General features: G+C 45.0%; 1 protein-coding gene across 2 annotated transcripts in view; it reads left to right on the top strand.

Annotated features, from left to right (window-relative positions):
• The window catches only part of HPS3 (HPS3 biogenesis of lysosomal organelles complex 2 subunit 1), a 219599-nt gene that overhangs the window by 110632 nt on the left and 94605 nt on the right, over positions 1-14362 (top strand). Inside the window, exons 6-7 of one of the 2 annotated variants that reach the window (XM_069213380.1) lie at positions 11542-11623; positions 14167-14321. In XM_069213380.1, coding sequence (XP_069069481.1) covers positions 11542-11623; positions 14167-14321 — 237 coding nt within the window. The remainder of the gene's footprint in view (positions 1-11541; positions 11624-14166; positions 14322-14362) is intronic. The other variant, XM_069213381.1, reaches the window with a different exon arrangement.

Below are 14362 nucleotides of genomic sequence, written 5' to 3'. Positions count from 1 at the left end.
TATATTTGCTTGTCCGCTAATTAGATTACTTGCTCGTCCGCTAATTAGATTACTTGCTCAAACAGGACCTTAGTAGGTTAAGGGGTTCACGGCAAATGCCTGTGCTCTAATTATTGGGGATTTAGGAGGATGTATATGTTTAAATGATATCGGAAACATTTGCAGATCATTGAAGTAAAAAGTCACAGTGGATTAGAAAGGTACATTAAAGTACGGTACGTTATAATGTGGCCTCGGAAGGCACTTGCCGTATCAGATGTAGGAGGGCTGGAGCTTGAATGTATGTCTTACTTGGGAAGAGTTGGGGTCTGTTGTCCTTGTGGAAGGCCTGGTGCTACAGAGATATCTCATGCAAGGTGACACTACCAATTTACGCGGAAAACACAAGTTTTATGCAGAAAAAATACTATATTTCAACTTAAAGCGTACTTAACTCCGTCATAAGCCTGTGAGAAAAGAAATCCCTCCCATTTTTTTCAATTCTTCCTCTTCGATGTTTCTAAAATGTTGGCATGTGTGGTTAAGCTAGCTTTTTAACACAGACAAGTCTATTCGAAATTGTACGAAATGCGTTTTTCCGCATATCTCTGTGAGGCATGTTAAATATATATTTTTGGTGGCTGAATTCACCACTCAGTGTAATATGAACCCTCGGAGGGGTTTTTGCCATCTCATATTGAACATTTATTCTTGGTAATTTCTTCATCTGACACACCATTTTTCACCAGTGTCAATAGTTGGACCATAAAACATTTTTAGCTAAAATGTCACTTTTTAGTTCAATAATGCTACGTTTCGACCCATGAAGTGTTTATAAAAGGTGGACTATTTCAGCCTAAAACATACTAAATGCCTGTCACTGGTCCCCAAAAAGAGCTGTGCATGGCATGAAAAGAGCTATGCTTAGCAGTACTAATGAAAAAAACAAGCATTGGGAAAGTCAGTGATCTTCGCCTTTCGGACCTGGTGGCTTTGGCAGTGTTTTTAAGCAATGGTGTACAGCATGCCATTTTGCAGGCATACACGTGCGTGTATTAGCTAACTAACATCAATCAGTCAAAATGGCTGTATACACTTAATCAGCACCAGAAATAAGGAGTTTATCAGTCAAAAAATTGAATTGGCAGTGTACAGTTAATGTAAGCAAGAGAACAAGAATTTATGACCACCATGTATTATGCCTAATAGTATATTGTATTACTAAGTTTTGCATATTATAATTGTTCATAGAAGTGCAGCGTGTCCCAGTGAAAAGGAAAAAACTATTAGAATACACATTACAGTAGTCCGGTTTCAATGGAGCTAGTCTTTTCAGAAATTGTGAGAAATACACTGTCCCTCACCCAACGAGGCTATTCCCATTCATAGGTTACAACCCTTTCATCTCCAGTCCACATGGATAGGCTCTTGCTTAAATTGCAGAAGTAGCAGTTGGGCACATTGGAAATCCCGCTCCAAGCAAAGTGATGTACAGCAAACGAAACCCCAACCCCGCAAACCACCCCAAGTTAGACTGAAAGCTTGTGGGAACACATTGGTTTTACTTTACCCATTTCCCATCAGCACTTCTGCTGACAGAAATACTGTTTGTTCTGAAAATACTGATTTCATTTCGAAATATAGCACTCATGAGATCTGCAGCATAGAACTCAGACATGTAGCATGTGTATGGCACAGGTTTTAGCATTTGTTTTCACCTCAGAAAGGTGAAATTCTGAGCAGCTAAGTAGGAGCTCAGTCTCTGAAATCCACCTAATTGCTTACAGATAAAGACATCAGGAGAATTAAAATGGGTTAGGCTTGCTTCAAGCTTGCAAGCATGTTTTAAATAGACTAAACCCCACGCTGATTTACATTTTGGTGATGCTAGCCCCTGCTGTGTAGCTGTTCTTTGGAAGGAGAAGAAGAAATAGGGAGGGGTGGTGGGGGAGGTGGGAGGAGGTAGGGAGGGAGGGGGAAAGATGATGCATAGGAGATTGAAGCCACAAGAAGTAAAGAGGAGGGAGTTGAGAAAATTAGACAAGGAAAGCATCTGAGATAGTAAAGAACAGATTGACAGGGAGGAAAGAGGAGAAATTTGGTTGAGAAAATGTGTGAAAGGAAGAAGAACGTTTGGTAAATAATTAAAAGGCTGAAGTTTTGAAAGACAAGTGAGAAAGGAAATTAAGAAATAGACGTGAAGAAGGTTATAAGGAAAGGAAGAAGAAATTTATAAAGGAAAGGAGGAAAAGGGAGACAATAATGAAGAGTGTTTGGTGTTGTGACTTCATATCTGCTGAAAGGTTCTACTTCATATCACTTAACTCAAAAATGGCCCATTAGCTGCAAGTGTGCTTTCGTTTTGATTTTTCTACAATAAGGATTTGGTATTAGAGGTTTTAAGGTGGCTACTAAGACTTTGGCCCGATGGTAGACATAGGAAAGTAGCACCTTTCTGTCATAATTACCCTCACTTTTTGCCTAGTGTCAGTGTGCCTAGACTTTAGTACACTGGGATCCTGCTAACCAGGACCCCAGTGTCAGTGCACTCTCCCCAAAATTTAGTTGTTAGGTAACTTTTACACCCCACAATTGGCATACTGGTGAACCCATGTAAGTCACTAAAATATGGTACTAAGGTACCCAGTGCATTGGTACACCAGGGTTCCCCTATAGGCTGCAGCATGTACTCTGCCACCCATGAGGGCCCATGCGAACATGCAAACAGAGACTGCAGGCCTGTCATTACAGCCTGTATGAAATGGTGCATGCACCTTTCACTCCAGATAGGTTTGCCTTAAATCATGGTCACTGCATTCTGACCCTGTAAGTCACCCCTAAGGTAGGCCCTTTAGCCCAATGGGCAGGGTGCATGGTTCTAAGTGTGAGTGCATCCCTGCATGAGCAGAGGTGTCCCTAAAAACTCCAGACTACATTCCCTGAGCTATGTAAGTGTGGGGAAGCCACCTTAGGGTACATAGTGGGCACTGGTTAACACAAGTGGTCCAACTACATAATGGCTTCAATGAACTTAGGCATGTTTGTTAATAAACGTGTTGGAATCATGCACCTACACCGAATCTAGTGTTAGTTGCATGATACTATTCACTCCAGTTCCCGAGGGGATCCCCATGTCTGCCTGTACAGCCTTGCAGGGTCTGCATGCCAGCCTATGCTGCTGCCGACCACGGAGCTTAACTTGGGCAATGGGAGACAGAACAAGGGATTTCCTGTAGGATAGAGGTGTGACCACCTCCTCTTTAGATATAGGTGTCTCTGGGCTGGGGCGAGGGTGTCTCTGAGCGCCCCAGACTGCTTAGAAGGGCACATTTTGTGCCCTCCTTGAATAAACTGGTTTGCACCACTACGGGATCCCCCGATTCCCGCTTTGGCGCGAAATTTCACAAAGGAGAGGGGAGTGACCACCCCGCTGTCCAGCTCCTCCCTTAGGGAGGTGCACAGAGCTCTGCCAGGTGGCCACTTGATTCTGCCGCCTTGGAAATAAGATGAGCAAAGGCCTCTGGGAGCATCTGACTGGTTAGTCCAGCTGGGTGACCTCCCTGACACACCTCTGCTAGGTGGGCATTGCAGTTAGTGTCCAACCCCCTGTCTGGGTTACCTGAGGGCTTCCCTGAAGCTGGGACCCTAGATTAGTCTGCAAGACTTCAGGAACCGCCTACAAGTCTCCTCTGCAAGACACTTATGCAACCTGAACACTAGAACCGCTGCTGTTCTTCGCTGGAACTAGAAGCAAGACTGTAACCAGTAGGAGGGGTCCTGCTGCAACTTTGTTTCTAATTTCTGCAAAGACTTCTACAACCCCATGGCCCTGCATTCTTCAGAGTTCTGGTACTGTGCCTGCACTTAGGAAAGCAAGAAGGAATCTCCCTTGGAATGAACTAGTCTCTCCCCTACATCTGCAGGAACCTTAACGACGACAACGACCAGCTTGTGGATCCTGCTGGCCCACTGGCTATCCAAGGCTTTGCAACACAGGTGATGGTTTATGGCTCCCCAGAGGCCTATCTTCCTTGCAACTGGGAAGTTTGTGGCTCCTTGCCGGAGCTGCTTGGCTTGAACCCCTGTGCTCTGAATCGGCTTGTTGTTGCTAAGGCTTGTTGGCTCTTGAGTCTGATGACCTCCTAGCTCTAAGAAGACCTGGCCTCCAGCACTCTCCAGTTCCAAGAACGACATCCTCACTACAACTCCTGCAAAGTGGGCATTCCTCTTTGCTGTATTTCTGAGTCCTCCCTTTGAGTGAGACATTGCCCTCCTGCACCACCTGGGCACCTTTGGGTGGTCTGGACACTGTCCCCTCTCTCTTTAGGCCCTCATCTTCTGGATTCCATGCCTGGGTTCTACCTCCTTGGTCCATGGGTCGCAACAGCAGCTGGACAACCGAGATCAGCGCAAGGTTCCAACACAACTTCATCCCTATGTACCTGGGCTCCCTGGTGTAGGTACTCCACCGTTCTGGGTACCCAATGGCGGGGGCACTATCCAACCACCCTTGTCCCAATGGTTTTTCTCTGGGAACCCTGGAAATGGTCTTAAAACACAAAAACTCTATCTGTGACTTCCCCTTGTTATCCTATGGCTACTGACCTAGGATTTCTACTCTGCACCCGCGTGCCTGGGGAATCCTACCTACTTACCTTTGGGGTTTTAGTACTTCCCCAGTCCTAAGGGTCCTTGGATGGGAGTGTGGGTTGGAAGGGAATTTTGCATCCCATTTCTTTAGTATATGTTTTTCCCCCTTCCCCCACCAATAGGGGCCGATGTTATTTTATGCCTTTACTTACCTGTTTCTAAGTATATTTTTGTATAGTTCTAGAGTGTGTGTTATAATAAATATTACATATTTTTCCAACACTGTTGTGGTTCTTTTTTGTGTGTACCTCACTGACCTTCCTGGGTGGTATTTGCAACCACTTTACACCCTCCTGGATAAGCCTTAGCTGCTCTCCACAGCTACCCTATAAGAGCTCTGTTTATCTAGAGCCGCGTACACTATCACTAAGGGTTGCCTGCACTCAGTACAGAGTGCCTCACCTATAGGAGTACACCATATACTGAGCCAGCCTCGTACTGTAGATACTTTTTATCCGAACGCACATCTTATTGCCCATATCACTGCAAATTTATTCCACACTGCCTTAGAAACATGATATCCCCCCATGACTTTTGTTTTTACTGTTTTATTTGATGATGACATTCTGTTCTAATAAAATTCTTATCTGATATATTGATATAGGTCTTTTGGGGATGATAAGGAGCAGTGATGTTTCAGATAATTTTTTGGAATTCTGTAAATGAGAAAAGATCGAGGCAAATTTAATTCTAAGGCTAGTGTAAATTTGATTTTACAAAACTGTGATTGCCTCTTACGTAGAGGCATAGATAGTTTCCCTTTTTATCCAGATGGGTGCTCAACTAGCCTTGATATAATTTAGGGTAATGAGAATGGTGCTCCTCTGAAAATTGGTAAGGCCCAGATGGATGTTTTATTAAATAATGCTAAATCAATGCAGATCACAGTTGGGCCAAAAGGGAGATTAGTCACCCTCCAGGATGATGGCATGGGTGCATGGATTGCACTAACGATAAGTTGTCCAAGTGGAACCGGTTATCTTGGGCTTTCAGTAGCAACTGTACAAATGGCCACACACAGCTTAAGTTGTTTACGATGAGTTTTAAAATTGTTTTGTGGTATTTAGCTGGATGCTCCAGCAGATCTCAGAAGCTCAGTTTTCTGACTGTTCTGAGCGCATAGATTATCTGTTTTCAAAGGACCTGGTGTGAGAAGCCTTTTGACTGTGCAAATTATTATGTAATTAGCTGTCCTGCTAAAAAGTAAAGAAAGGCCATGCCAGTGGAGGTAGTTCTATTCTTCTTAGTACGGAGTATACTTTGTCATACAATTCCTCTACTCATGTTTTGAACCTTCTACAATGTTTATCATTTAGCACTAGGGGTATGGAGAGCTTGAAGTCAGTTAAGTATTTACTTATAATTCTCTATCTTCCACCCGGCTCTGCTTCTGACTTTCTTATCAGGTCGTTCTTTCATTTTATCTCTCAAACTATGAAAGGTGAGAACATTGTTAATTTGCTAGATGTGGGGGGCTTTAATGCTGAAATCCACTATCATGCTGTTATCCTTTTTACAGCTATCGACTGGGAGGAAGTTGTAAACATGCATAGTCCCTTTTATCCACCCTGTTAGGAGAGGTAAGCTTCTCGTGGGCTCATGTAGTGATAATGGGTATATAATCATAAACTGAAGATTGCCCAGTGATATCCCTGCTCATTTCACATATAAGAGTGTTAAGACGACCCATTTAATCGATTATAATCTTTCTTCTTTCTCCGATGTTTAGCTTGCTAACTAACCTTGAGATAGTGGTCTTTCCATGCAACGATCATAAAATAATTTCTCTTGACATCAAGTTAGCCTCAATATTTGATTGAGGCTTCTAGTTGCAGATTCCTTACTTTTGAATTTCCCCCAGGCATCAGACTAGATCCATAGATTTTCGTGAGCAGTACCCCTGCATGGGGTTAGGTGGCATCGATTGGCTCTGAATCCGTTGTTAGTGTCGTTTGCACCAGATATAACACCGCAGTTCCTATGTAGGTGCCACCTCCGTGCACTGACATCAGTTCTTTTCTTTACGTGTCAGCACGCGCTGATCCAAAGAGAGCTAACCCTCTGTCACTTTTTTTTTTTACTGGCTTTTTCCAACTTTTCGTGAAGATGTGTGGGGGATGTCATCCAGGAGGACCATCTTCAAGACCTGTGGATCCTTTCATTGGGTGATGTCTGTGACGGATCCCCATCTCATGTGTCTTTGGTGTGACCACAACCCAAAGTCGTCCCCCAAGTGATAGGTTATGCATCCGAAGGCTTTGAGGGAGCGGTCCCTAAAGTTGATGGTGGCCTGACGCTCAACTCTGCACAAGTCGAGAGGAAGGTCCAGGGATCGGTTGCGGTGTCCTCCATCTTGGTCATACCTCTCCAAGTTTTAGGGGGAATCGGGTAAGTCCAGGCATAAGTGGAAGTCCAAGAAGTCAAAGAGCTCTTTGACTTCTCCCCGTCTGTCGGCTGACAAGATGAGGCAGTGTTGACGTTCTTGGCCTCGCTCTGCGGAGCCTGCTGACTCCACACCTCCCAGAGTTTCTGGGAGCCGGAGCGACCCCTGCCCAACTTAGAGAATTTTATGAGGCCAGGCACATCCTTTTTGGTCAGCTGGGCACTGCTGGCTCGCCTTAGAGCCCTGTAGAGTCAGAAGGGGCCCCTTAGGATTCTGCACTGGTGGCTTCTTCCTCTGCACAGACGGGAACACAAGGATCCAGTCCAGGATCCAGACCAGCATTGGTCATACCACCCCACTCTTACGTGACCCCAGTCCCAGGCGCCCACAGGCAGCACCATCCCCATTGTGATCCCTGTGTCCGACACGTAGCTGGATGGGCATCGTACGATGCTGTCTTCGAGGCCGACAGGAGACCTGCCTCCTAGATAGGATCCTGAGCCCTTTTGTTAAGGGTCAGGCCTCAGGAATTAATGTGATGTATATCTGGACCCTTTAGAATACTAGTCCCTTGACACTATGGACTGACGTGAAGACTTGGGTGAGGCCAGCGGACTGGATACTTCTCGAGATACTGGCATACTTTCTCCCCCTACAATGGATATGCGGGAGGGAGCATCCTATGCTATGTTAGTGAGAAGAGCTGCTGGGGTCCTGGAACTTCAGCTGCCTTCGGTGACCGTCAAGGCTAAGCTCTTTACAGAGGTGCTTCAACTTGGAGCTTCTGCCTCAGAATCCCAGCTCCCGTTTAATGAGGTACTCATGGGCATCCTACTGGGTACCTGGTCCAAACCCAACACAGGGGCTCCTGTGAACAGTAAGATCGCCTGCAACCATCGCCCTCCACCAGGCGACCCAAGTTTCTTGACGAAGCACAACACTGCTGAGAGCTTGGTGCTCCAAGCCTCTACTTCCCAGGGCGTGTTCCCTTCTGCTTCCCTGGATAGGGAATCCAAAAGGTTGGACTCACTTGGGAAGGAGATGTTTTCTTCCACCAACCTTGGACTGCAATCCATGAACACTGCATGCCTTTTGGGCATTATTCCCACACGCTGTGGGACACAGGTTTGTGCAAGGGCTGCGACAGGTCCTGGAGGAAGCCCGGTCTGTACTCTCTCAGGCTGTTGCAGATAGGAGAGATGCAGCAATGTTAACAATCCATTACAGGCTGGACATGACTGACTTACTGGTCAGAGCGGTTTCATCAACAGTGGACCTAAGGCGCCACGCCTCGCTGAAGGCGTCTGGCTTTTCAGGGGATGTCTGAGCTTCCTTGATGGACATGCCCTTGGATGGCACCCGTCTCTTTGGAGACAAGGCAGACGCGGGAAAGCTATAAGGATTCTTGGGCTACGGCCAGGTCCTTGGGCCTCGCGGCAGCCCCCCAACTCCCCCAGTCTGCCTTTTGTCCCTTTTGTGGCTACGGAAGGGACCTCCAACCGTGTCAGCAACCATGCCACACATGCTGCGCAGCCTCTGTGTTGCCAAGGGTGCTGGGATTCACCAACCTTGTGGATCAGGTGGCCACCGGTTTGGACAGTCCGCTACCCCGCCTCTGCAGCAGCCTCTAAAGCTTCCTAGTCTGACTCACCTCAACCATGGGCAAGTTGGTGTCAGGAGTCGCCATCACCTGCTCCATTGGCAATGCATCACGTCAGACAGGTGGGTTTTGTAGATAGTCTGATTGGGATACTCCCTCCCTTCGAGACTACTCCTCCACCCATGCCACCATCTTATGATCTGATAATGGCGGATCACTTATCCCTTCTCCGCAAGGAAGTTATGGCACTCTTGGCCAAGGGAGCCACAGAGAGGGTTCCCATGCCAGAAGTAGGTTGTGGTTGATATTCCCACTACTTTCTGGTACCCAGAAATGACAAGGGCCTCTGCCCTATCCTAGACCTTCAGTCCCTCAGTCTCTTCCTCAAGAAGGAGAAGTTCAAGATGCTCACCTTGGCTCAGGTTCTTTCTGCCCTGGACCCAGGAGACTGTATGGTAGTGTTGGACCTGCAGGATGCTTATTTTCATATCCCCGTCCTGCCTGCCCGCAGACGTTACTTGTGATTCACCAGTTCAGTTCACCATGCTCCCCTTTGGGTTTACCAGCACCCTCGGGTGTTTACCAATGTGATGGCAATGGTTACAGCTCATCTACGGAGATCAGGGGTTTTAGTCTTCCACTATCTCGATGACTAGCTGTTAAAGGAGGGTTCGCACCAGGGTGTCGTCTCCCACCTCCAGACTATGAAAGGCCTCCTGCATTAGCATGGGTTCATTATAAGCGTGCCGAAGTCACACTTGACTCCCTCTTAGATACTCCCTTTCTTCAGAGCTGTTCTGAACACGGTGCGGTTTGGGGCTTATCCTCTGGAGCAGTGAGCCCAGAATATTCAGGCTATAATACTGATGTTTCAGCCTGTATTCTGGATTTCAGTGAGAATGGCTCGGAGGCTGCTGGCCTCATGGCCACATGCATCCTTCTGGTGACACATGCCAGATGGAATATTTGGGCTCTGCATTGGGACCTGAAGTTCCAGTGGGCGCAGCACCAGTGGAATCTCCCCAAAAAGGTCCCGATTTCAGAGGGAACCGCAAAAGATCTGCATTGATGGTTAATAAATCACAATTGGGACAGAGGCAGATGCCTCACCCTTTCCCACCCAGTTCTGACAGAAGTGAGAGATGCGTCACTCCTGGGATGGTGTGGTCACCTGGGAGAGGTGAAGATCAGAGGCATCTGGTCTCCGGTGGAATCTGGACTCAACATCAACCAGTTGGAACTCCGGGCGATCCGACTAGCATCACAAGCATTTCTATCAAGGGAAAGATGGTGCAGGTGTTCACAGACAACAACACGGCCATGCCGTACTGCAACAAGCCGGGCGGGGTGGGGTTGTGGACCTTTTGTCAAGAGGCCCTGTGTCTCTGGATATGGCTGGAACAGCAGGGCATATCCCTGGTGGTTCAACATCTGTCGGAATCTTTGAACGCCAGAGCAGACGAACTGAGCCCAAAATGCCTAGTGGATCACAAATGACATCTCCATCTGGAGGTGGCGCAAGGTCTCTTTCAGTAGTGGGGAGAGCCTTGGTCACATCTGTTTGCCTCTGCAAAGTACGCGCAATGTCAGCTGTTTTGCACGTTGGGGTTTTCAAGACGACAATCGTTTGGAGATGCTTTTTGTCTCAAGTGGAACTCAGGACTCTTGTACACCTTCTTGCCCATACTACTTCTGCCCAGATTTCTCAAGAAGGGCAAGAACGACTGGGCCCAAATAATCCTTGTGGCTCCGGACTGGGCATGAAGAGTCTGGTGTCCCGAGCTGCTGAGCATGTCCACCCATCAGACTCCCCTTTCGGAAGGATCTTCTGTCGCAGCAGCAGTGGAGGGTTCTGCACTTGAACATTTCCACACTGCCTTATTGTGTGGGGATTGAGTGGCATCAGTAGTTCAAACTGGCCTGAGTCTGGAAAGCATTCATATCACTTGACTGAGTCAGCCCTGCGGGTGAGCACATCAAACAAATTGTCTGTGGTATTGGCACCCTTATTTTTCAGCCCTGTTCTAGGTTCCATGGAAATGCGAAGGCATACTGGCTGATGTAAGACACTGGGCTGGCATTTCTTGTAGAAAATGTTGCTGAGGAAGAGAAGGGTGACGGGAACACACTGGTAACCAGTACCTGCATTTGTTCAGTTGCTCTCCACTCTGCATTGTAATAGCTTCATGACACATTAAAAACTGCACACAGGATATGGTAAAATGAAGGTCTGTTCCATGGAAGTCAGTAAACTTTACCCTCCATTACTGTAAGTCTCCTTCAACTAAGTGGTATATTTTAAAGGATATGGGGCAGCTCTTGATAAAGGTTAGTGGATCGAGTATCATTAAGGTATTTGAGGAGCAGAATTCTAGCACTGAGAAAGACCGCTCCTTTGGTACAGAATCCCTTTTTAAACCTGGCTATTTCCTATAAGAGGAAAGTTTACTGATACTGATCTGGTAGTAGTACTGCTCGGGCCAACATACACTTCACCAAACTTGCTGTTCCTCCTCCTCATTTTGAGTTGGTGGGTTTCGGCTGGTGAAGTCTCAGCCTGTGGATTCCCCTGATCCGACTGTTCATCTACCACAGCATTGCTACATCAAATTGGCAGATGCCCTTTCTCTGCTAAGAGCAGGGTGTCCTACATTGGTTTTTCTTGCTCTGAGCTGCCATGAGAGACATGACCGACCTGGGGAGGGAAAAGTGAGAAGTGCTCCTGATACGCAGGATGTAAGCTTCCTGTCATCAAGGCACGCAAACAGTATTGTCAAGGGAAGCATACATAGCGGAAAATAGGTTTACTATTCCCAATCTGCATCTTTTTACCTTAGCAATATAGTGGAAGTCAGTATCATGCAGTCAGTTTTGTTGCAGGTTGATGTTGTGATACCAAACAGTATCTAACAGTTTTTATCTCTTTTAGCAACAGTTTGCAGTGTTTTACGGTACGATGCAGTGCAGCAGCAGCACGCGATGAGGATCCATATATTGATACCACTATGAAGGTACGGTGTAGATATTAAAAACAACTTTTGTAATCATTACCCAGACTCGGATAAAACTGTCTCTGAGTCGTCTCTACATCTCTTCTAAACTTCCTAAAAGCTTTCATGGAACTGAAATGTTCTTAAAGTGATACAGCTAATTGTTCTGTTCTGTGGTGCATGGTCTTGGGAGTCAGGGGTGGGAGGTTTGATAGGGATTGCCCAGAAACAAACCCACTGGCATTGACTGATTTGCTACCTATTCAGACACTACCTGACGAACCCACGTAATATCTGACTCTAAATGAATTTGAGCCTTCCTAGAGTATCAGTTAAGTAATATTATCTAGAAATCTACAGAAGGACCATGGAGTGTATGACTGCGGTTGATAGATTCTTCAATTTTGTTGTCATTGATCTCCGATTCTGCTCTTGTGAATAGCGATCCACTCTGGACACTATTTCTCTTATAGTATAACTTGTTCTACTATTTTCTACATAGGACCATTTTTCTTACCCCTTCTGAGATGCAGTCAATTCATGCCCCCATCATTCCTTTGGGGTAGGGAATTCCGAGATAAAGTGACTATAAAATGACTATTATGTCTTAAGTCCATAAGCTGCACCAACAGTTCTTCCATATCTACTTACTTCAGTAATATTGAAGAGGATACCAAATGTATTGTTACTTGTCAAATAGTTTAAATCCAGACAGACTTTGCAAAGAGGCTCCAGATTCCTCCATCTTTTAACACTTTAATTATCAGATTGTTTCAATCATTTGTATTAGGAAAGGGTAAATTCACAGACAAGTGGTGATGTATAAAGTAGATTCTGCATTGCAAGGCATTGCAGCATATGAGATTATTGCCCAGACTGTGCTGTAGAGCGAGAGAGAGTGCAGAGGAAGCCAGTGACTTAATCTGATATGACTAGAGGATCCAACAGTAGGTCATCAGATGCCTAGATTCCAGCTGAATACACAAGGGCGAAGAGAGCAATGAATGTTTAAATTGAGTGCACAAGGATCCTTGAATCAGAACACATTCACCATATAACAACAAGACGGTGGATTCAACAACAGCATTCATTTGAGTTATCTTTACATTGTACACTGAGATATGAGCAAACATAATTTAAGAACTATGTACTTATGTGGAATTGATGTAAAACATGTTTACTGAAACTAGGCCAACGTCCTAGAAGTGCAATCACAGTGGACAGAGAAGCTAGCACAAAGGTTTAAGCAAGCTAAAATGGGCAAACCTACAAAGCATCAAAGTTGGTTACAAGGCAAGAACATGGAATAGATGGGAAAGGACAGATCCATGATTTCAGCATATTCAGAACAAAGCATTATTGAAGAGGAATTTTTGGCAACTTAAGGAAAATGTTTCCCTAATGCAACCAAAGCAGATGGAAGGTACGTGAGTGGTAGGTAAGGTGACCTCAGCTTTGTAAATGCAATAGGTGGCTTTCAGGTAATTATAGGGTTCTACAAGATATACTGAGAAGACACTGTGGGGAGAGGATATAGAAGGAATACAACAGAGTGATTTTCTGCACTTAAGAAAATCAATATATTTTGAATTTTTCTATAAATGGTTCATGGCACCAGCACCATTGAAAAAGGGCGAACAGAGTGTTCAAGCCAAAAACCTATAGCTTTAAAACCAACAGGTCCACACCGAGGCAAAAGTAACACAACAATCTATGCAGACGTAGTTGTTAGAGCCCATGTACATCCTAACAAGAGGCACCTCTTCCTACCTCTACACCCTTTATCACAAACCTTCTAATAGTAAACCCCTGGAAACAGAAAAAAACGTAGTCATGTGTACCTGTTGCATTCATAAAGAGGTTCTAAATTAAAAATCGGACAAAATGAAAGACTGTGATTTAAAAAAATAAATAAAATGTTATTCCTAAATTGGTAGCACTCAGGTCTCTGGTCCAGGATTAGTAATTGTTTTCCCAGAGATCCTCACTTACCACAAAGCTGTTTTGATTCAGCCTTTGAGATTCTGCCAAACTGAATGCCTTAACCACTTGGAGAACTAGCTTTTAAATTTGGCTTAGCCCAGTTATGAAACCATTCCTGGTTACTAGAATTTGTTTTACTTGCTTTCATATTTCAGTTTTGTTGTGTACTTTGAGCATTACAGTGGTATTACATTTTGTTAGACAACTTTGTGACTGCAGCACCAGTAACCATTTCAAGAAATGGCTGGAATGATCAGCTTTCTTGCTCAAAATCGAAAATGTAGAACAGCAATCATAGTTTTATTCAATATTCCTGATAGTATTTTCATGTTTCCAAAATCATTATACAGCTATATGGTCCTACATTCAATGTGATTTCAGTGAGAATTTTGAGTTAAGGGCACACTGGAAGAAACAAAATGAGCTTTATGTACACCAGCCACAATATCTTATTAATATTGTCAAGTTTGATCTTAGTCACACTAACCAACATTGAATTCTGTCATTGCGTTTTTAGTGATAATTTCATTCCAGCTTCTCCTAATCATTGAAATTGGATCTTCCTGTGCTCTTATTTGTAGACATGTCCACCGGTAACACTGGATGTGTGTGCTTTACGAATGCAGCTCTTCATAGGACTGAAAACTATTTGCCGTTTCAAAAACCATGTGATTCTTCTTACAAAGGCTAACATGGAAGATTACTCAGAGAGAGTGAAGCTGCCTAAAATACCTAGGTAAGTGTCTATTCACAAGTCTGAAATATGTGCTTGTTGGT

This window comes from Pleurodeles waltl, chromosome 11, assembly GCF_031143425.1.
Source record: "Pleurodeles waltl isolate 20211129_DDA chromosome 11, aPleWal1.hap1.20221129, whole genome shotgun sequence".
NCBI lineage: Eukaryota > Metazoa > Chordata > Amphibia > Caudata > Salamandridae > Pleurodeles > Pleurodeles waltl.
This window is presented reverse-complemented; position numbering and strand designations above follow the sequence as displayed.